The 20,872-nt window shown below is 36.0% G+C and overlaps 3 protein-coding genes and 1 pseudogene across 6 annotated transcripts; 3 read left to right on the forward strand and 1 right to left on the reverse strand.

Annotated features, from left to right (window-relative positions):
- The first annotated feature begins 1,306 nt into the window (after positions 1-1,306).
- Positions 1,307-4,192, forward strand: LOC132167262 ((1S)-1,7-diacetoxy-luvungin A aldo-keto reductase-like). The gene is made up of 4 exons (XM_088513286.1): positions 1,307-1,670; positions 2,543-2,786; positions 2,898-3,077; positions 3,898-4,192. The coding sequence occupies exons 1-4, from the start codon at positions 1,351-1,353 to the stop codon at positions 4,120-4,122; spliced, it is 969 nt and encodes a 322-aa protein (XP_088369412.1). The 5' UTR covers positions 1,307-1,350; the 3' UTR covers positions 4,123-4,192.
- Positions 4,193-6,164: 1,972 nt separating this feature from the next.
- Positions 6,165-11,843, forward strand: LOC148587745 (uncharacterized; annotated as a pseudogene).
- Positions 11,844-12,611: 768 nt separating this feature from the next.
- On the forward strand, positions 12,612-15,837 carry LOC132166882 ((1S)-1,7-diacetoxy-luvungin A aldo-keto reductase). The gene is made up of 4 exons (XM_059577732.2): positions 12,612-12,940; positions 14,179-14,422; positions 14,582-14,761; positions 15,501-15,837. Exons 1-4 carry the CDS (start codon positions 12,621-12,623, stop codon positions 15,723-15,725), a joined length of 969 nt encoding a protein of 322 aa, XP_059433715.1. The 5' UTR covers positions 12,612-12,620; the 3' UTR covers positions 15,726-15,837.
- An 817-nt stretch (positions 15,838-16,654) lies between these two features.
- LOC132174671 (protein DETOXIFICATION 16-like) lies at positions 16,655-20,151 on the reverse strand. Of its 4 annotated transcripts, none has more exons than XM_088512905.1 (8): positions 19,834-20,151; positions 18,450-18,994; positions 18,261-18,347; positions 18,074-18,130; positions 17,666-17,904; positions 17,446-17,564; positions 17,279-17,365; positions 16,655-16,792 (listed from the first exon to the last, which is right to left on the reverse strand). In XM_088512905.1, the coding sequence occupies exons 1-8, from the start codon at positions 20,140-20,142 to the stop codon at positions 16,736-16,738; spliced, it is 1,500 nt and encodes a 499-aa protein (XP_088369031.1). In that variant the 5' UTR covers positions 20,143-20,151; the 3' UTR covers positions 16,655-16,735. The 4 variants fall into 4 exon arrangements, with proteins under 4 accessions (XP_088369031.1, XP_088369029.1, XP_088369032.1 ...); XM_088512903.1 differs by having other exon boundaries at positions 18,261-18,365; XM_088512906.1 differs by lacking the exon at positions 16,655-16,792 and having other exon boundaries at positions 17,089-17,365; positions 18,261-18,365.
- Positions 20,152-20,872: the final 721 nt, after the last annotated feature.

Consider the following 20,872-nt stretch of genomic DNA (forward strand, 5'->3'; position numbering starts at 1 on the left):
TTAATGTGTAGAAGTATGAATAATAACTGACCATGGTTGTTGCCAATCACAGCAAAATTTGGTATCTCTTATGCACCGAATTTGAATTTAAATAGAATTGTTTTAAGTTCTTGTAACTCTTGAGTCACTCTCTTTTTTCTTTTTTTTTTAATAGTGGAGCATGCAATACCCAATAATTTATTATCTTACACGCTATCACAGTCAACAACATGGAGAGATTTCTTTGGATCATCAATGTTGCGAGTGGATTTTAGATTTTCCAAAACTTTCTCAAATCTCAAGCTTCTTTTGTACCAATGCATTTTGACCACATCATTTATCATCATGCACTTGCTGGCCATGTTGCATATAACTCCGCAATATCAAATGGTTGGACGGCTGCCCACCAATGGACGCTGCCTGGCTACAAGTCTTTTTTCATGTATTTAGTTTGACCCATCTGCCAAGAAAGCAGCATATGGTGGTCTACACCGTATAGTCATTATCGGCCAATGCGTGTTTTTTTGAAATGTCTATGAAATTACGATGCCGTGCTTTTTTCGCTATTGCCTGTGGAAGTTATTTTATTTTATTCTTTTCCTAACATTTGGGTCGAGGAGGAGTAGATTGATGTGGGGTTTATCTTTTACGGCCTAATTTTTTTTTTTTTGAGCTACCTATGTCCAAATATTCTAGTCTGCACGAAGCAAATCCTTAAATATAATTAAACATAGATTAGCAGAAGCTTGAAGTTATTTTTATGATTTTGTAACCTCATAGCATTTGACTATGATTTTTCAGAGTTTTATGCTATTGATATTTCATCAATGAAAGTTACAGATTTTCGTTAAAAAAAAAAAGAAAAAAGAAAAAAAAAAGCATATGTTAGATTTGTTATCTAAAAGTTTTATGTACATTTAATTGAAATGGTTTCATGTCTAAAAGTCAAACCAAAAATTTGAAATTGAGGGAAAAAAATCTGTCTCATAGGCTAGATACAAATATGTTATCTTGTTTATAAGGAATTCTCATCACTTTCAAGAATTAAGACTTGATGAACCGAAGTGATGCATCATGACCACATACACAAATCTAAGACTTCAGATACGCCATTTTATATCCCTGAAAGGGTAATACTAATATGATTTGATGGTTAGAATTTGGAACTATCAGATCAAATGATTTTGGACTGTTAGATTAGATGCGTCCAAAACCACTATATGTCCCATTTGGTAATGGACAAAGACAGTTACATTTCATTGGATTAGCTGTTATACAATTTGTGGTAGATGTGGCTTTAACCATTTTTTGCCCTGGACCAGGACCACCCATATATAAATTTGTCACGGAGGAATTGAAGCGGCAGAGAATATGGGCAGCAATATTCCAGTGCTCACGGTGGGCTCAAGAGGGAAGACGATCCCACTTGTGGGCTTCGGCACAGCCGAGTTCCCTCTTGGCGCCTCCCCTGGAATAATGAAGGAATCTATTCTTCATGCAATGAAACTGGGATACCGACACTTTGATTCGGCTGCCATTTACCAGTCGGAGCAGATTATCGGAGAAGCCATAGATGATGCTTTGCGCCTTGGGCTCATCAGATCCAGGGACGAACTCTTTATCACTTCCAAGCTTTGGTGCAACAACGCACACCGCCATCTTGTCCTCCCTGCGCTACGCCAAACACTCAAGTAAAATACAACCAAAACCTTTTTTATTTTTAATTTTTAATTTTTAATTTTTTTAATTTTTAATTTTTTTATTTTAAGATTCAACCTGATCTGAGATGCAAGAAAATGATTTCACCTTTAAACATTTTCCGTTGCCTGGTTTGAATGGATAATCAATGACAACGGTGATGGCTGGTAGCAGCCAACTGATTGCTAAATTAATACTTATCTCAAAAGTTCGATCCCATGACACTTAAATGGAAGACGTAAAATATTTAATTTAAATGGAGAGTAATTTGACGAACTCAAGGTTTGATCCCATGACATTTGGCTATGATACTATGTTAAACTATCATTTATATCCTAAAAGCTTAAACTAATAAGAAAAGGTAAATTTAATCATTTAATCATTACTTTAACATCAACAATTGTTGAGGTTATCCCACATCGGTTGTGTAAGGGGCTGATGGTCAGTTTACAAGTGTAAGGGAAAACCTTATCTTATAAGCTAGCTTTTGGGGTTGAGAGAGGTCCAATATCACCCAACACTAGTATCAAAGCCTAAGTTTTAGCCAACAAGTCTCGGCCAATAGTCCACTGGGGAAACAGTTTATCGCTGTTTCGACCTAGGGTCCGATGTGTGAGGGAAAGATTGTTGAGGTTAAACTTGAAAAACATTTTTCAAGTATAAACCTTTTTTTTTGTTTTTTTTTACAAAAATTAAAAAAGTTTATGTATGTAGTCAACCAAAAATGTTTTTGGTACTACAATTTTCAGTCATACTACACAAAAACAGAGCAAACGTTTTCAAAAAATATTTTACTTGGAAACAAAGGGATGTGAATAAGAATGTTGTTGTGTGTTATATTTATATATACATGTGATTTGTGCAGCAATCTGAAGTCGGAGTACGTTGATCTTTATCTGATTCACTGGCCAATAAGCATGAAGCCAGGGGAATTTGAGCTGCCGTTTAAGAAGGAGGATCTTCTTCCCTTGGATTACAAGTCTGTGTGGGAAGCTATGGAGGAGTGTCAAAATCTTGGCCTGGCCAAATTAATTGGTGTAAGCAATTTCTCTTGCGAAAAGCTCGAAACCTTACTTGCCACAGCAAAGATCCCTCCAGCCGTCAATCAAGTAATTAATTAGTTTTTTATTATTATTATTTTTTTAATTTTTATTTATCTTCATAAATGGTTTGAGATTATATATATATATATATATATATGTGGTGCTTTGATTTGGAAGGTGGAGATGAACCCACTTTGGCAACAGAAGAAGCTGAGAGAGTTTTGTGAGAAGAAGGGTATACATATCACTGGTTACTCTCCCTTGGGAGCCAAAGGAACACCATGGGGAACCAACTGGGTAATGGACTCTCAGGTGCTCAAAGATATTGCTATTGCTAAAGGAAAAACTTCTGCCCAGGTTATACATTATCTCTTTATTATTATTATTATTTTTTTTTAAAAAAATATACTTAGCCTCCTTACTACAAAAAAACCTTAGAATTAAGGACATTTTAAGACCAAAAAACGTCCATATTTAATTAGAGATGCTCAAATTAATAATGACAATTTGCAAGTGTTCTTAAGTATAGTGACTAGAATTAAAATTAGGAACATTTAAAGAGTGTTCCTACAAGGAAAATTTTTCATTGGCATGTCCCCTTTTAGAAGGGAACGTTTGAACAGTAACACGTCCCCTTCTAGAAGGGGACATGTTACTATTCACACCCGTCCCATCAAATGTTGCCACTCATGGTTGAGGCGTGGTTCTAGAAGGGGACGTGTTACTATTCACACCCGTCCCATCAAATGTCGCCACTCATGGTTGAGGCGTGGTTCGGCCACATCTTTTAAAAAAAATTTTAGAGACAATTTAAGTATTTCAAGTAAATATATTCAGGCGTGGTATTACGATAATTGTGTTTCACATAGGTTAAATCGAATCTTATCTTGGGTCAATCTAATCTTGAAGCTTTCGACTAATATGATAATATATGCTTTGAGTAGAAATAGCCTAGGCCTTGCATTCCTTCAATCATGCTTAACAGTTAACATAATCCAAATGTTTCAAAGGCAGAACTTATAATTAAAATAGACCAAAGATTCATTTTTCCATTTCCCTTTTTTTTTTTTTTATGAATAAAATGGATGAAAGTTTAATATTATTATTTTAAGCAATATGGTGATTTTTTTTTTTTTTTTTTTTTTTTTTTTTTTAAAATTGTGATTGTAATGTGAAGGTCTGTATAAGATGGGTGTATGAGCAAGGGGTGAGTGTGCTTGTGAAGAGCTTTAACAAGCAAAGGATTGAAGAAAACCTTGACATATTTGAGTGGAGCCTAAGCCCTGAGGAGTCTGAGAAGATAAGCCAAATTCCACAACGTAAAGGATGTCCTGCAGATCTTTTCATCTTTGATGAATCCCCTTTCAAGTCTCGTTTTGAGTTATGGGATGAAGATGTTTAGAATTTCATACATGTTCTCGTCATTTCATTTTTATCTTTGTTTGTAAAAGTATTTTGATGTGACATAAAAATAAAAATCGTTTTAAGTATTTATATTTTATAGTATTTGTCAATATTTTTGTTCAGAAAAGAGAAAATAAAAGAAAGAATTTTTCTCAAGATGATTAAAATAAATTTGGTGGTTGCCTAAGGCCTCCAATAAGGCTCTAATATGATTAAAAAAAGTTAATAAATAGTCTCTAATTAAGGCTCTCAATTAATAATTTACGTTTTTTTTTTTAAAAAAATCAAAAAAATCATATAGTACAAAGATAATCTCTATATAAGGCCCTCGATTATGGTAAAAAGAGAAAAGAAAATTACAATAGTGAGGTCTTAAAAAATCTCTAGACATGAAAATGAGAATATATTGACTTTAGACACGTAGTCATTCCATTTCTTTTGATGCGCACAATTCTTAGAATATCTAGTACTTATTTTACTTTCTAATTTTCACATTCATGAAAGTCCAACGTGCATTACTTTCTCTGGCAACGTCAATTTCAATTAAATTGTCAGTAGAACATGAAAATTAAAGTGTTTGTCTCCATTTGTGGCCCAACATCCATTTGTGGTCCAAAATCTTAAATATAAAAACTTAATTAATAATTTTGCTTCCCAAAAGGTAAGAAAAGAGATTTTTTAAAATAAAAATATAATATTATTATCAAAATAAATATGATTTAATTAATATTTAAATATAAGAAAAAATGTATCACTTAAACTTGTCGCTAGGGTTGGGTATCGGTCGGTTAGGACCGGTTAATGGACTTATCGGTCGGTTAACCGATAGCTTATCGGTTAACCAAATCCTAACCAATTACCGACCGATAAGAAGTGTTTACCGAAAATTATCGGTCATATTAGTAATCGGTTAACCGGTCGGTTAAATCGGTTTGGGCTTTTGTGGGCTTTTTATTGAGCTTTTACTAGTTGCTAATTGGGCCAAAAATTAATTGTTTTGAAGGTCCAAATACATTTTGTTGGGTTAAAGCCTAAAATAACTTATTAAAAATTAGTTATTTTAGAGTATATTTTTGGCTAAAATACCTTTTTATTTTTTTTATTTTTTTTATTTTTTATATTGATCTACTTCAATAATAAATATAAAATTTTAAAAAATTAAAAATTAAAATAGCTTATCGGTCATATCGGTTTTTCAATAAAAAAATTTTAACTGACAGATAAGCTTATCGGTATAAAATTTTTAACCGATTACCAACCGATAACTATCGGTTACAGTTAATATCGGTTCGGTTAAAGTCGGTAATCTTTAATCGGTTAATCTGCCCACCCCTATTTGTCACTTTGAGCCTCAAGAGTCAAAATGTATCGAGCTTCCTCTTCTCTTCTCTTTTTTTTTTTGGAATTTGTTTTACATTTTAGGTTGACACGCCATTTTTGTTGATTTACAGAAAGTTAAGGAGGAAGTGAACTATGTTGCAATTTGTATAATTAATCTCTGGAAGGATTTCTCCCGTTAGGATGGAAATCCTGTGGAGAACAAAAAACCTTAAGAACACACAATCTTACGTACGTAAATATATAGATTGTAGGGATAGTGTTTGTGTTCTCCTGGAACTCTATTTATAGAGTAACAACTCAATTCTTCACCAAGAGTTGTCTCTTGATCCGTTACCTGAAAGTTATATTACATTTCTGTATATATTATATAATCTGGTGTGGGTATGACCACTCTTATAATAATGTGATCATCCTATGTACCTTCAAACTAAAGAAACTTTTATCATTGAAAAATAAATAATGACAGTTTTCGACCATATAATGAGATCTATCATACATCAAGCTTTTATTTTCTACCAGAAGTGCATAACTTTTTCTTTATTGGAAAAGAAAATTATATCTATCATCAATTTGTCTTCATGGTTATATTAGTTTTATAGCTCCCGCTCTCTCGTAGAGTCTCTCTGAACTTCTTGTTCTCCTCCCTGGTTTCTTTCCTTTATTCCTTTCTTCTTCTTTACCTTATACTTCTTCTTAGTTATGGAGAATCAGATCCCCGAGATTGTTGATCTTATCACCCAAACATCTGCTCTTGGTTGGTCAGATATTCCACGCCCTCTGTTTTTTCCTCCAAATAATCCTGTTGCCCCTCCCACCTCTCTCACACTCGTAGGAAAGATTATGTCTTCCCAACCTCTTTCTAAAGTTACTATAAAAAGCAATATTTCTCTAGCCTGGAAGTTTGTGAAGTCTCTCATATCTGAAGATAGAGAAGATAACTTGATGGTTTTTACGTTCGTAGATTTGGCAGACCTTACTAGAGTCCTTGAAAATTCCCCTTGGAATATAAAGGGCTCTCCTATTTTCTTGAAGAAGTGGTCACATGAAGATGCTATTGAAGATTTGAACTTCTCAAAAGCTGCTTTTTGGGTGCAAGTCCATAACCTTCCTTTGGATTTGGTCACAGTAGAAAATGCAAAAGGTATAGGTGCAACTCTGGGAGAACTGCTGGAAGTTGATAATGTGGAGAATTTAAAGCCTTCAAGGAAGAGCTTCTTGAGGTTTAGGGTCCTTCTAAATCTCCTTAACCCTTTTGTTCCTGGTTTTACTCATCACAGGCCTCCAAAAGAACCTATCTGGGTGCAGTACAAATATGAGAGACTTTTAGACTACTGTTATTCTTGTGGCAGAATAGGGCATCTCTCCTTTTCTTGTCCTGTGGATCCTCGGCCTCCTGATCACGGCAGATATGGTGATAAGTTGAAAGCTAGTCCTCCTAATACCAATCGAATAGTTCATCTCATTCAACCTAGAACGTAGGCAACTGTGTTGGAAAACTCTGATGCACTAGCTATCGTCCCTGTTCCAAACTGGTTCTCTACTGAGTCAACATGTGTTTCTACTCCTGGTCAGCCTCACCAACTCCACTCATTTCAAGCCAGCTCTTCTTGCCCCAATTCCTTGCCCCAAGGTATTCTCCCTACCCCAATTTCCACAGGTCACTTCTCCTTGAACCCCATTATTCCTACCTTAGCATTAAATGTAAATGCTCTTCTTGTCAAGTTTCTGCCAGACCAACATGACCCATCTTTATTACTTACCAATACCAAGAGGCTAAGTTCCCTTAACCTTTTTTTTTTTTTTTTTTTTTTTTTTTTTTTTTTTTTCCTGATAACACGTGGCTCCCTTTTATAAGGACTGATACAGGTATTGAATCCCCTAGCCTTTTGTCTTTTTGTCCTAACTCCCAGTTGGATTCTAAAGACTCCTGTCTCAAGTCAACCAACTTGGTTATCACCAACAGTTTTGATTCCCTCACTCCCACAAACACTTTACTCCCTCAAACTGAGTCTTGTCCTTCTCTCCCTTCGTCCCAACCATCTCAGAAACCAGCCCGTCTTTCTTCTACCTCTTATCCCAGAAAACGTTTCCATCCTTACCCAAAATTTCAGTCCAATAAAAAAACAAAAATTGGCTCCTGTCCTTCTTCCTGCTGTGAAGATGAAGTTGGTCAGAATGATCAGTATGATGTTCTTCTTGGGTCCTCTGCAAAAATTTCTTTGGCAGCCGGGGTGGCGGGCTTTAACCTGCCCCCACCAGCTCAATGAAGGTGTTGGCGTGGAATTGTCGGGGTTTAGCTCGTGGCCCGACAATTCGTGCTCTTCGGGCTTTGATTAGGTCTCACTGTCCTGATCTCATCTTTCTTTCTGAAACTAAAACACCTTTTTCTCGTTTTCGTTCTTCTCTGATTGGTTTGGGTTTTTTTGCCTGGTTGGAAGTTCCTCCCGTTGGTGGACTTTTTTTTGTCTTGGAAAGGTGGTGTGGACATTGAACCAGTTAGACTGGACAAGAACAACATTTCTTGTATTGTGTACTCGGATCCTCAGCATAGCCCTTGGTTGTTTTCAGGAGTGTATGCCCCTCCTAATGGCCAGAGGCGGTCTGAATTTTGGCATTGCTTGGAGTCTTTGGGGAATTCTTTTGGTGGTGCTTGGCTTATGCTAGGCGATTTTAACTCTATCTTATCTGCTTCGGAGAAGAGTGGAGGCCGTGTTTTTGGCTCTTCTTCACACGATGATTTTGTGGATTTCGTCCATTATAATGATTTGGTGGACCTTGGTTTTGTGGGTAACAAATTTACCTGGAGTAATTATAGAATGGGTGGAGCTAATATTCGGGAGAGACTGGATAGGGGTTTGGCAAACTAGAGTTGGGTGCATCTTTTTCCCCAATGTTTGATTAACCATTTCCCTTTCCACTCAGTCAGATCATTGCCCTCTTTTGATCTCTACTATAGGTTCTTATTGGAATCTGCTTAAACCTTTTAGGTTTGAGGTTTTTTGGACTAGGGATAATTCTGGTCATGCAGTTGTGGCGGAGGCTTGGTTGGGAGAAGTTGAAGGCTCTCCTGCTTTTTCTTTGAGCAGGAAATGGAAGAATACAAAGGGTGCTATGAAATTCTGGAATCAACACCATTTTGGGCATATTCAGTAGAAGATCAAATCACCAATGGCTGATATTAGTGTGATCCAGTCCAGTCCTCATTCCTTTGCTAATGCAGCTAGAGAGCAGGTTCTTCAGGAAGTCTTGCAGGAGCAGCTTTTGAGGGAGGAGATTCTTTGGAAGCAAAAATCTAGAGAGTTGTGGCTTACCTACATTGACCTCAATACGAAATTTTTTCATGACTTGACAGTGAGTCGCCGCATGTATAATTCTGTTTCTAGACTGAAAACTTTGGATGGTATTATTATTGAAGGTAGAGAGAATATTGGGAATTATTTGGTGCAACATTTTAGCCCTCAATTTACTACTACTAATCCTGGTTTAGATAGTAGTCTCTCTGAGTTGGTTGGTAGGGTAGTCACAGAGGAGGAAAATGGTAGACTCTGTGTTATTCCTGATGAGTTTGAGATTTTTTTTGCGATTTTTGATTTTGGTCTCAATAAGGTCCCTGGTTCGGATGGTATGACTGGTTTATTTTATAAGACCTATTGTGAAAGAAAGTGTGATTTCTTCAGTTCAATCATTTTTTAGGGGTGGTTTCTTACTCAAGGAATTCAATAATACAAATATTGCTCTCATTCCTAAGGTGGATAACCCTCAGTTTGTGCATCAATTTAGGCCTATTAGTCTTACCAATTTCAATTATAAGATCATCCCTAAGATCTTATCTAATAGATTTAAGCCTATTTTGCATAAGATCATTTCTCCTACTCAATCGGCTCTTTTGAAAGGTAGATCTATTCATGACAATACTATTCTTGCTCATGAATTAATTCATACTATGAAGCAAAAGAAAGGAAATGGAGGCTTAATGGCTTTGAAGTTGGACATGGCTAAAGCTTTTGATTCTATGGAGTGGAATTTTCTGTTGAAGATTTTAAATCTGTTGGGGTTTCATCCTACTTGGGTGCAATGGATCCGTCAATGCATCACTACCTCTTCTTTCTCTATTCTACTTGATGGTGCTCCTTTTGGTAATTTCTCTCATTCCCGTGGATTGCGTCAAGGAGATCCTCTCTCTCCATTTCTCTTTATTATGGGGTTTGAGATTCTTTCTAGATTAATTGAGCGAGAAGAGAATTTGGGTCTACTTCATGGTATAAAAATGGCTAGAATGTGCCCTCCTATTTCTCATCTTTTGTTTGCAGATGACGTGATTATTTTTTCTAGAGCTAATGTCTCTGAAGCTCAGGTGATTCTAAATTGTCTCAACACTTATTCTGCTTGGTCTGGACAGCACATCAACTTGGCTAAATCTGCAGTTCTTTTAAGCAAAAACTGCTCCCTTAGCCGCAAATCTTCTATTAATGGGATTCTGAATTTGGCCCAAATTCCTGCCCGAGCAAAATATTTGGGGATCCCTCTTTTCTTGCATAGAAAGAAGCAAGACTCCTTCATTGATCTCAAAGATTGGATTTTTGCTAAATTCTCAGGTTGGAAAGCAAGCCTCTTGTCTCAAGTAGCCAGAACCACTTTAATTAAATCAGTGGCACATGCTATCCCAACTTATGTTATGTCGTTATTTCTTCTCCCGAAGTCTTTGTGCTCGGCTATCAACTCTGGCATGAGAAAATTTTGGTGGGGTTTTCCTCAGGAAAGAAGCATAATCTTTCTCTTTTATCTTGGGATAATATTTCCAAGCCGAAGTCTTTGGGTGGTTTAGGAATTCGATCAATGGAAGCTCTTAATAATTCCCTTCTTGCAAGGCTAGGTTGGAAGATGACCTTAAATCAGCCCCTTCTTTGGGTGGATTCCCTTAGGGGAAAGTATCTTAAGCAAGGTGTGTCTTTCTTAAATGCCTCGGCCAATCCCAGCTCCTCTTGGATTTGGAAAGGTTTGATGAAAAATAGAAAGGTGGTGGCACAGGGTGCTTGTATTTCTATTTCCTGTGGATTGAATGTGAATATTTGGTCCTCTTCGTGGATCCCTTTGCAGCCAAGTTTTAGACCATTTCCTAATGAAAATCTGTTGGTGCTTCCCCCTTTCATTGTGGCCGATCTTATTATTCTAGGAGAAAGAGTTTGGAATTCTCCCCTTTTGCAAGACCTCTTTGATCCTTCTACAGTGAATAAGATTCTCAGCATTCATCTTCCTCTTATTCCTTCCTTTGATAAGTGGACTTGGATCTCCTCTCCTTCAGGGCAATTTTCTGTTAAATTTGCGCATGAGCTCTTGCTCTTGACCAGTGGCAAGCCCCCTCCCCTTCCTTCAGATGCTTGGTTGTCTCTTTGGGGACTCAAAATTCAAGCAAGGTTGAAGCACCTATTATGGAAGGTTGCTTGGAATATTTTGCCTTCAAGGGCTTTGATAAGCCGTTTTGTTGTTTCTGAAGACCCGATTGCTTGGGCGTGTCCTTTTTGTAAGGGTACTTTGGAAACTTTATACCACATTTTCCTTAATTGTGACTTAGCTAGAGTTTTATGGAGCTCTTCCCCTTGGCAGATTGGTTTATATCTCACTGCATATGCTTCTCAACCCATCTCTAATTGGATTTTAGCAATCCTTTCTCCTATGATTTCTCTTGGTATTCCGAAGACTGAGGTTGGAAAGTTCCAGCTCTTTGCAGCCCTTGTTTTGGATCTTATTTGGAGGTCTAGGAATTTGCTTTTCCATGATGGCCTTCAGCCCTCCACAAATGCAGCTATTTTTCAGATTTCTACAAGTCTGAATCATCATATAGAAGCTTGGCGTGAGCTTGCCCTTCCCTCTTTGTGGGTGCCTTCGGTTGTGGGCTGTTTTAAATGCAATTTTGATGTAGCAGTAAAGGGGTCTTTTGCAGTAGTGGCATCGGTGCTTAGTGATGAAAAATGTGATATTGTTGGTTCTGCTACTCTTAAACTTCTCTCTACTGATGTGCTACAAGGAGAAGCCTCTGCAGCTTTATTGGCGATACGCTTGGCAGCTTTTTCAGGGTGTGATCAACTCTTTTTGAAAGGGGATGCTCTTCTTGTTGTTTTGGCCATAAACAACCCTGCTCTTTTTTTGTCTTGGTCTTTTGCTAATTGTATTTATGATATTAGTTTAGCTCTTTTTTCCTTTCAAAGTTGGAATGCTTTGAAAGTGTTCAGATGTGCTAATTTTCGTGCACATGCTTTAGCTCAATGTACCGCTTTCCATCTTGTTTTTGGAAGCATTCTCACGGGATCTCTTATTATCTCTTTCTTGTGGATCAGAAGTGGGAAAGATCCTCCGCCCTTTTTTCCCTCTTTCTATTAGGAAAAAAAAAAAAAAAAATTGTTTTCATGGTTTGTTGGGAAAACCAAATCTATCGTTCCACATTAATAATTTTGATTTTCTGAATACCACGCACAGCTTTCATTGCCTGGAGAAAGAAAGAAAGAAAGAAAGAAAACAAGCTATTTCAAAAATCATACTTTTAATATTAAAAAAAAAAAAATCCAATATTTGTAGGGAAAATAATTACCACTTATGCCTCAAAAACCAGGACAGATGAACTTTGTAAAGGAAAAACCTTTCTCTTGAAGGAGCCTTTATTATTCAAATATGATATTGCAGTATAAGCTTTGCCCCATAAACTTATGAGAAATTTGTTTTACCCTTTTAAGCTTGAATTGCATTCTCTTGCCTTAGTTGTCTTTGTGGTATAAGTGTAATGCTAAGGACCATCTTTTCTTCTGGGATGCATTCGGATACATCCTGAAAGGAAGAAAACCATTCGGATACATCCTGAAAGGAAGAAAAATTGGTTTGCTCGCTACATGAAATGATTTGGTGCATTCTCCCACCCATCTCCCCATCATCTTCTCTCTTTAATTTAGTTTTTTTTTTTTTCTTTTTTTGATTGAAAAAATCAAGATACTAAAGAGAGAAGATGGTGGGGAGAATGCATTGTAGCATTTCTCTTTGTGGTAGATGTGGCTTTAACCATTTTTTGCCCTACCTGGACCACCCATTACCTTTTTTCCCCAAATAATATCTCTGTAGTACTATAAAATATAAATTTGTCACGGAGGAATTGAAGGGGCAGGCAAAATGGGCAGCAATATTCCAGAGCTCACGGTGGGCTCAAGCGGGAAGACGATCCCACTTGTGGGCTTCGGCACAGCCGAGTTTCCCCTTGGCGCCTCCCCTGGAATCATGAAGGAATCTATTCTTCATGCAATGAAACTGGGACACCGACACTTTGATTCGGCTGCTATTTACCAGTCGGAGCAGATTATCGGAGAAGCCATAGATGATGCTTTGCGCCTTGGGCTCATCAGATCCAGGGACGAACTCTTTATCACTTCCAAGCTTTGGTGCAGCAACGCACACCGCCATCTTGTCCTCCCTGCGCTACGCCAAACACTCAAGTAATACAACCAATTTTTAATTTTTTTTAAGATTCAACCTGATCTGAGATGCAAGAAAATGATTTCACCTTTAGAGCCTGTTTGTGATTGCATTCGAGAAATAGAGCTTTTAAGTCAAAAAGAGCTTTTGGGCAAAATCTTGAAACTTTTGCTAAAAGTGCGTTTTGACAATTTTTCAGCTTTTTGGACTATTAAAAGCGCTTTTAATTTTTTTTACAAACGAATACTTTTTTCTTCAAACATGCTTTTTGAGTCTTAAAAGCACTTTTAAGACCCTCAAACGCAATTCCAAACAAGTACTTAAACATTTTCCAATGTTTGGTTTGAATGGATAATCAATGACAACGGTGATGGCCGGTAGCAGCCAACTGATTGTTAAAGTAACACTTATCCCAAAAGTTAAGCTGATAGGGAGAGGTAAAATATTTAATTTAAATTGAGAGTAATTTGACGAACTCAAGGTTCGATCCCATAACATTTGGCTATGATACTACGTTAAACTACCACTTATATCCCAAAAGCTTAAGCTAATAGGAAGAGGTAAATTTAATCATTTAATCATTACTTTAACATCGGCAACTGTTGGAGTTATCCCACATCGATTGTGTAAAGGGTTGATAGTCAGTTTATAAGTGTGAGGGAAAACCTTATCTCTTAAGCCAGTTTTGGGGTTGAGAGATGCCCAATACCACCCAACATTAGTATCAGAACCTAGTTTTTAACCAACAAGTCTCGGCCAACAGTCCACTGCGAAAACGGTTTGTCACTGCTCCGACCTAGGGCCCGATGTGTGAGGGGAAGATTGTTGGGGTTATCCCGCATCGGTTGTGGAATGAGGGATAGTGGTCACTTTATAAGTGTGAGGGAAAACCTTACATTTTAAGCTAGCTTTTGGGATTAAGAGATGCCTAATACCACCAAACAACAACCTCCCGTGACCACCTCTAATGGATTCCAACAACCATCAGCGGCTGATAATTACCGGTGAATATCATATGCATGCCAAAAAAAAAAAGTTTAAACTTAAAAAATGATTTACGGTTTAAACCTTTTTTTTTTTCACAAAAATTAAAAAAGGTTTATGTACTTAGTCAACCAAAAATGTTTTTGGTACTACAATTTTCAGTCATACTAAACAAAAATAGGGCAAACGTTTTCAAAAAATATTTTACTTGGAAACAAAAGGGATGTGAATAAGAATGTTGTGTGTGTGTTATATATACATGTGATTTGTGCAGCAATCTGAAGTCGGAGTACGTTGATCTTTATCTGATTCACTGGCCAATAAGCATGAAGCCAGGGGAATTTGAGCTGCCGATTAAGAAGGAGGATCTCCTTCCCTTGGATTACAAGTCTGTGTGGGAAGCTATGGAGGAGTGTCAAAATCTTGGCCTGGCCAAATTCATTGGTGTAAGCAATTTCTCTTGCAAAAAGCTCGAAACCTTACTTGCCACGGCAAAGATCCCTCCAGCCGTCAATCAAGTAATTAATTAGTTTTTATTTTTATTTTTTATTATTTATTAATTTTTTTTTAATTTTTATATATCTTCATAAATGGTTTGAAATTATATATATATATATATATATATATATATGTGTGTGTGTGTGTGTGTGTGTGTGTGTGGTGCTTTGATTTGGAAGGTGGAGATGAACCCACTTTGGCAACAGAAGAAGCTGAGAGAGTTTTGTGAGAAGAAGGGTATACATATCACTGCTTACTCTCCCTTGGGAGCCAAAGGAACATCATGGGGAACCAACTGGGTAATGGACTCTCAGGTGCTCAAAGATATTGCTATTGCTAAAGGAAAAACTTCTGCCCAGGTTATACATTATCTCTTTATTATTATTATTATTATTATTTTTTTTTTTTTGAAAAAAATATATTTAGCCTCCTCACTACAAAAAAACCTTAGAATTATGGACATTTTAAAGACCAAAAAAATCCATATTTAATTAGGGACGCTCAAATAATGACATTTTGCAAGTGTTCTTAAGTATAGTGACTAGAATTAAAATTAGGAACGTTTAAACAATGTTCCTACAAGAAAATTTTTTCATTGGCACGTCCTCTTTTAGAAGGGAACGTTTGAATAGTAACACGTTCCCTCCTAGAAGGAGACATGTATGTCACCACTCATGGTTGAGGCGTGGTTCGGCCACATCTTTCCCATTTTTTTTTTTAATTTTTAATTTTTTAATTTTTATTTAAAGACAATTTAAGTATTTCAAGTAAATATATTCACGCGTGGTATTACGATAATTATGTTTCACATGTGTTAAATTGAATCATATCTTGGGTCAGTCTAATCTTGAAGCTTTCGACTAATATATTAATATATGCTTTGGGTAGAAATAGCCTAGGCCTTGCATTCCTTCAAGCATGCTTAACAGTTAACATAATCCAAATGTTTCAAAGGCAGAACTTATAATTAAAATAGACCAAAGATTCATTTTTCCATTTCCCTTTTTTTTATGAATAAAATGGATGAAAGTTTAATATTATTATTTTAAGCAATATGGTGATTTTTTTTTTTTTTTGAATTGTGATTGTAATGTGAAGATTTGTATAAGATGGGTGTATGAGCAAGGGGTGAGTGTGCTTGTGAAGAGCTTTAACAAGCAAAGGATTGAAGAAAACCTTGACATATTTGAGTGGAGCCTAAGCCCTGAGGAGTCTGAGAAGATAAGCCAAATTCCACAACGTAAAGGATGTCTTGCAGATATTTTCATCTCTGATGAATCCCCTTTCAAGTCCCGTTTTGAGTTCTGGGATGAAGAGGTTTAGAATTTCATACCTCTTCTTGTTATTTCATTTTTATCTCTATTCGTAAAAGTATTTTGATGTGACATAAAAATAAAAATCGTTTTAAGTATTTATGTTTTATAGTATTTGTTAATATTTTTGTTCAGAAAAGAAAAAAGAAAAGAATTTTTCTCAAGATGATTAAAATAAAATTGTCAATAGAACATGGAAATTAAAGTGTTTGTCTCCATTTGTGGTCCAAAGTTTCTAATATAAAAACTTAATTAATAATTTTGCATTCCAAAAGCGAGAAGAGAGATTTTTTAAAATAAAATATAATATTAATATCAAAATGAATATGATTTAATTAATATTTAAACATAAGAAAAAATGCATCACTTAAACTTGTCACCTTAAGCCTCAAGAGTCAAAATGTATCGAGCTTCTTCTTCTTCTCTCTCTCTTCTTTTTTTTTTTTTTTTTTTTTTTTTTTTTTGGAATTTGTTTCACTTTAGGTTGACATGCCATTTTTGTTGATTTACAGAAAGTTAAGGAGGAAGTGAAATATATTGGAATTTGTATAATTAATCTCAGGAAGGATTTCTCCCGTTAGGGTGGAAATCCTGTGGAGAACAAGAGACCTTAAGAACACACAATCTTAGGTACTTAAAATATAAATTGTAGGGATAGTGTTTGTGTTATCATAGAACTCTATTTATAAAGTCTCAACTCAACTCTTCACCAAGAGTTGTATTTCTTGACCGGTTACCTCTACTGAAAGTTATATTACCTTCGTGTATATATTATACAATCTGGTGTGAGTATGACCACACTTATAAGTTATAATAATGTGATCATCCTATGTACCTTCAAACTAAAGAAACTTTTATCATTGGAAACTAAATTATGACAGTTTTCGACCTTATAATGAGAGCTATCATATATACATCAAGCTTTTATTTTCTACCAGAAGTGCATAATTTTTTCTTTCCTGGAAAAGAAAATTATATCTATCATCAATTTGTTTTCATGGTTTGTTGGGAAAACCAAATCTATTGTTCCACATTAATAATTTTGATTTTCTGAATACCACGCACAGCTTTCATTGCCTGGAGAAAGAAAAAAAGAAAACATGCTATTTCAAAAATCATACTTTTAATATTAAAAAAAAAAAATCCAATATTTGTAGGGAAAATAATTACCACTTATGCCTCAAAAACCAGGACAGATCGATGAACTTTGTAAAGGAAAAACCTTCTCTTGAAGGAGCCTTTATTATTCAAATATGATATTGCAGTATAAGCTTTGCCCCATAAACTCATGAGAAATTTGTTTTACCCTTCTAAGCTTGAATTGCATTCTCTTGCCTTAGTTGTCTTTGTGGTATATGCGTAATGCTAAAGACCATCTTTTCTTCCCGGATGCATTCCAGAAGGAAAAAAAAAATGGTTCGCTCGCCACATGATGCCATTTTTTTTTTTTCCATTAATTAAAGTGCCCTTTTAAGGCAAATATTGGGTTATTTCTTACTTGATTCCTATAGATTATATCCATGCAAGTTAATTAAGGGCCTAAGTTGATTGAAATCTTCTTACCTCATGATTCCAATCAGTGCATACGTTTACTATAACAAGCGCCATAACTTGAACAGAAAGTCCACATATGATTCCCATCCAAAGCCCCTGCTTAACACCATTTTCTCAGATTGAATAGCAATAGCAATATGAGAGAGAGAGAGAGAGAGAGAGAGAGAGAAACCCACTGTGCCACCAAAATGAAAGGTGAAAGCAAAGAGCAGAGCAGAAGGTATTCCCACAACATAGTAAGCGCCAAGATTTATAAATGCACATAGATTTTGCCACCCACATCCTCTAGCAGCCCCTAGACATATAGCCAAACAGAGATTACAATGAAGCACTTGAATCAATCAAGTAAGAAAAATCAAATTAAGAATCCTACATACTTGTGACAGAAGTTAATACCTGAAAGTACACATTGGAATCCATCCAAGAAGTCTGATAGTGCAAGCAGTGGCATCATTTTAGCAACATATCTGACCACTTCTTCTTCATTGCTATACAGCTTTCCCCAAACATTGCGCACCATAATTGTAGTAATCCCTACAGCTGCACCCCCTGAGATGGCAACTGTGATCATGACAGAAAGAGCCAAGCGTGCACCATTTGGGCACCCGGCGCCCAATTCATTTGACACTCTTGTACTATAAGAAGAATCATTTAGTTTCGAGGAGTTTTCATGAATACAAATAAGTAATGTTATTTAGTAGACTGTTATACGACAGTCACACAGTTTGAATGATGTGGCAGGATTTTCAGTGTAAGAGTCTCCTAAATAGCATTAATCTTTCTAAAACATATCAAGTCACTAACCTTATAGCACCGCCGAGTCCAACAGAGATCGTATAAACCATCCAACATGTGTTAAGGCTGCAGAATTCATGAACAATGATATCTACTTTGCCATAAAAGATGACGAAAAGTTTTTAAGGTAAATCTAGGATATATGCCTCCCTATTCTTAGACTTTTCAAAAACATTATGAATATGGAAAGGGATACCTTATTGATAACACCGATGTCTCTAGTTTTGGATTTGGGAGAAGACCGGATAAGAGAACAACCATTTCAAAGGACCAATACTCGAAGCTGTCAATCAAAATTAAGCTAAAAGCTTCAAAATTCAAATGTCTTTTGCAGAAACAATCATAGAAAACTCTGTTTTTTTTTTCTTTTTCAGAGAGAACATACCATATCATGATTGCTGAAGGAACAGCGAGCTTTATAAAGCTGAGAATATCATGCAAGGCTTCTTTTGAAAAACCAGTCCAAGTTTTCATGCAGGCTGGAGAAACTTTCACATAAATTCCCAACAAAAGCACATTAACCCAATTGGAAATGGTGATTGCCAAGGCAGATCCTTTTATACCAAGCCCGATTCTGAACACAAGAACCCAGCAAACAAGAAGATGCAGCAGAGCTGTGATTCCAGAGGTTATCAGCATAGGAATAACATTGTTTTGGGTTTGCAAAAATCTGTTGAGGCATTGAAGGAGGGCAAAGGCAAAAAGGCTTGGGATCATCCAGCAATTGAAAACTCCAGCTTCAGTAGATATTTCATGGTCTTGGCCTAGAGCTATGAGAATGGTGGTGGTATAATACCAGATTAGTGATAGAGGAAAGCTCAGGGTCAGGAGGGTCAGCATTGCTCGCTGCGTGTGAACTCCAAGCATGTGGTACTGTTTCGCTCCATAGGCTTGCCCGCATAGCGTCTCCAGTGCGCTTCCCATTCCTAGCTACAAATACATTTTTGAAACAGAGGAAATTGAAGCTAATGCAATGGAGATAAAAATGGTGCACCAAAATTCCCCATGAATATGTGTTAAAGAATATAATTTAATCTCGATGTTTCATCACTTTTGTAATTATATCCTCAATTTTTAAAAAGTTGCAATGTGGGTAATCATATATATTTTAAAAGTTTACAATGTCACTATTTTCGTTAGGATTTCTGTTAAATTCTAATAAAAGATGTCAAAATACCCATTTTTATGTTTCTTTTTTTGTTTTGTTTCTATTTTTTACTTTTTAATTAAGGGTAGTTTTATATTTTTATTAGTTTTATAAGGCATTGCAAAGTTTTCAAAGAGACATTTCATCCACATACTGTCCAATTTTATCCTAAATTCTAACGGTATGGGTGGCATTGCAAAGTTTTCAAAGATAATGATCTGACATTGCAATTTTTTAGAGATTGAGGACATGAGTGCGAGAGTGATGAACCATGAGAGAGTAAGTAAAGTTTTTCCTTAAATATATATTTTTCTATCAACTTAAATTTGTAGGATAAGTGATGATTTAATTTGATATAAAAGCAAATATTTTAAGCTCGAACCTTGTTTTTGTCGTTTACTTACTCATTTCAATTAAATATTTTATGTGTTTGATTTCACTAATTAAGTGATAGTTTGAACCCACATGCGTGAGACTGAGTTTTTAAAATATAATTTAAATAATTAAATGTACCATTTTATTTTTTTTGACGAAAAAAATAAATATACCGTTTCCCTTCCCTTTGATGTATTTGCTAAGAAAAAAAAAAAAAAAAAACCTATGTAAGTTCTCCATGAATTACCAGGACAGCGAAACCAGTGACAGAAGCAAAGGAAGAGCCCATGGAAGCACCGGAAAGAGGCAGCTCTCCAAGATGACCGTTGAACATGACTGATATCACTTGTAAGCTGTACTGCAACAAACTAACCGTTATAAGAGGCCCCGCAAGCCGTAGCTGCAGTTTTGCTTCTTCAACAATATTTGCTCTGCAACAATCTTTTCCTGATGTTTCTTCTTGTTGATCATCTTCCAGATCATGGCTTCTTTCTTGGGTCCTGATCAGATGAGATTTAAGACCTGAACCTTCTCCTCCTTCCATAGTCGCTTTCATTAGCAGACGGAGGAAAGGGGCGAAGGATCCTTTGTCATTTTACCACCTTATATTATATATATGAGTAATGATTTACGGAGCATGCACGCCGGTGACGTGGCATATACTCATCTTGAAAATTGTAAACTCTCCAAGGTATTTTTATAATCATCTTGTCGGTTGGTGCCTGGTGACCACGACTAAAATATATATATATATATATATATATATATATATATCCTCAATTAGAGTGATTCGTTGTTGTGTAGGACCACCTGCTGTGATTCTTTAAGGGGACTGCTGGCTGCTGGCTGCACACTTTTCTTGGAGTTATGTACATGAATGCTTCTCGGTTCTCATTTTCTCGGATCCGACTTAAAATAACAGCATGTATGCTATAGTTAAATCAACGGTCAAGATTTAATTTTAAAGTTGATTTACTTTTAGAAACATTTAAAGGGAAGAGAAAATGAAAAGAGATTTTAATAAATTCAATTTTGACCGTTGATTCAACTACAGCATACATGCTATTATTTTAATAACAGCATGTAAGTTAAATCTCTCATCGTCATCTTCTGTGTGGTTGGTTTGTAATGAATATTGAATAATCCACCCGCACCCGCACGCTTATTTTGTTCTCGGGAGTCTACACACATAAACAACCAAAGAGGCAGGTGAATATTCCTTGTTTGTTAACATCCTATCATTTTTGGGGTTTTTTTTTTTTAAAAAAAAATGAAGATGGGAAATA

Source organism: Corylus avellana, chromosome 2, assembly GCF_965113065.1.
Source record: "Corylus avellana chromosome 2, dhCorAvel1.hap1.2, whole genome shotgun sequence".
In the NCBI taxonomy this organism is placed as follows: domain Eukaryota; kingdom Viridiplantae; phylum Streptophyta; class Magnoliopsida; order Fagales; family Betulaceae; genus Corylus; species Corylus avellana.